Raw genomic sequence first — 1,461 nt, forward strand, 5'->3', positions numbered from 1 at the left:
CCCTGTAAAGATTGGGTTACCGCAGTCTGTATTTCAGGCTTGGTCGAGTCCATTGATACTAGGCCAACTCCTTCGAGATAAATTGTTCGAGCTAAACGACATTTCGCCGTGCGAATTTTTGAAAGATTCGGTGTTTAGCGCTGCGTTCCTGTACCCGCAGGTGGATGGGGATGCCACAGAGAGTGCATTTCATTATTTCTGGGATTCAATTATCCGTGTGGTGCTCGGGTTTGTGTTTAGGCGTGCTTACGTCAACCGGGATTCGAGCAGGAAATCCTTGTCAGGTTTGAAGCGACCCGACTTTTTGTTTGCTTTGGATCATATCTGTGTTTTTCGTGGTGAGGAGAAAGAACCTCGTACTTCTATCACTGTGCCTCGTGAGGAGCTCTCTAAAAAACTGGTGTGGTCCTACGGTGGAGTGCCGTATGTGTTTGGCTATGCTGCGTCGGGCTTCGAGCTAGAATTATTTGCTATCTATCAAGACGTCACGGGCAACGTTAAAACCCACCTTATTGGAGGGTTTAACTTGCAGCATGCGCCGGAACGTTTTCGACTTGTACTGGCACTTCTGAATTTGTGTCTGCTTTTCCCGGCAATTGCGCAAAACTGTCCGGCCTCGGCAGGGACCGAGTTCATGGACATCCATCGCGCCAATGGCGTTAAGGTGCGGTTGAGTCCGATTTTCGTCGATAAGATCTTTCACACACAAGAAGAGTATCGTCGCGTGAAGCGGATCTACGATTCTTTGAAAGCTTATAGGATTCCTTGTGCCGATGCAGTTGTCACGGTGGATTCAGACCAATTGAGGTTGACACTTAAGCCCCGCGGCGTTGAGATGAAGCCATGCAGCTTGAGTGAACTGTTCGTCGCGCTCGGGAACGTTCTCGAGGCCCTTGTAGTCCTCCATCGCAACGGGTGGATGCACAGAGACATCCGTTGGTCTAACGTGATCAAGCATATCGACCGCGTTGAATGGTTTTTGATCGACTTCGCTGATGCAGCTCAAAGTCCGCAGAAATATCCCAGCGGCGATCACTTGACGCACGACGAACACGCTTCAGATATTTTTATGGAAGGTGGATCCCACACGACTGCGGTTGACTTATGGGCCGTGGGATACCTGGTGAAGACAAGTAAGATTGAACGGGAATGGACTGCGGAGCCCGAAAGAGCGCTTTTCCTGGATCGGTTGATGAACACAGACCCGAGTGCTCGGCCGACGGCAGACGAAGCCTTACAGCTTCTGTCTCGTTTTGAACGTGAAGCTGCTGAGCAGGAATCACAGGGCAAGGGTGTGCGCAAGAAGCAAAGACGTGCGTAAATTTTTGCATCGCTATGGCACTACCATTACGCGCTGGGACAAAGTACTATGGTACTAACAACAGGAGTAGTCGATGAATGAGCAACACACGTTTACTTCGAATGTATGAGAAATCTCGGTTGACGAGAGAAACTCGTGAC

The 1,461-nt window shown here is 49.8% G+C and overlaps 1 protein-coding gene across 1 annotated transcript; it reads left to right on the plus strand.

Moving 5' to 3' along the window:
- PITG_22582 (crinkler (CRN) family protein) lies at positions 1-1,321 on the plus strand (the record flags this gene model as incomplete). The annotated part of the gene is made up of 1 exon (XM_002909683.2): positions 1-1,321. A coding segment is annotated over one exon (1,321 nt), but the record flags the coding sequence as incomplete, so codon positions are not given.
- Positions 1,322-1,461: the final 140 nt, after the last annotated feature.

The sequence above is a fragment of the Phytophthora infestans genome, genomic scaffold, assembly GCF_000142945.1.
Source record: "Phytophthora infestans T30-4 supercont1.4159 genomic scaffold, whole genome shotgun sequence".
NCBI lineage: Eukaryota > Oomycota > Peronosporomycetes > Peronosporales > Peronosporaceae > Phytophthora > Phytophthora infestans.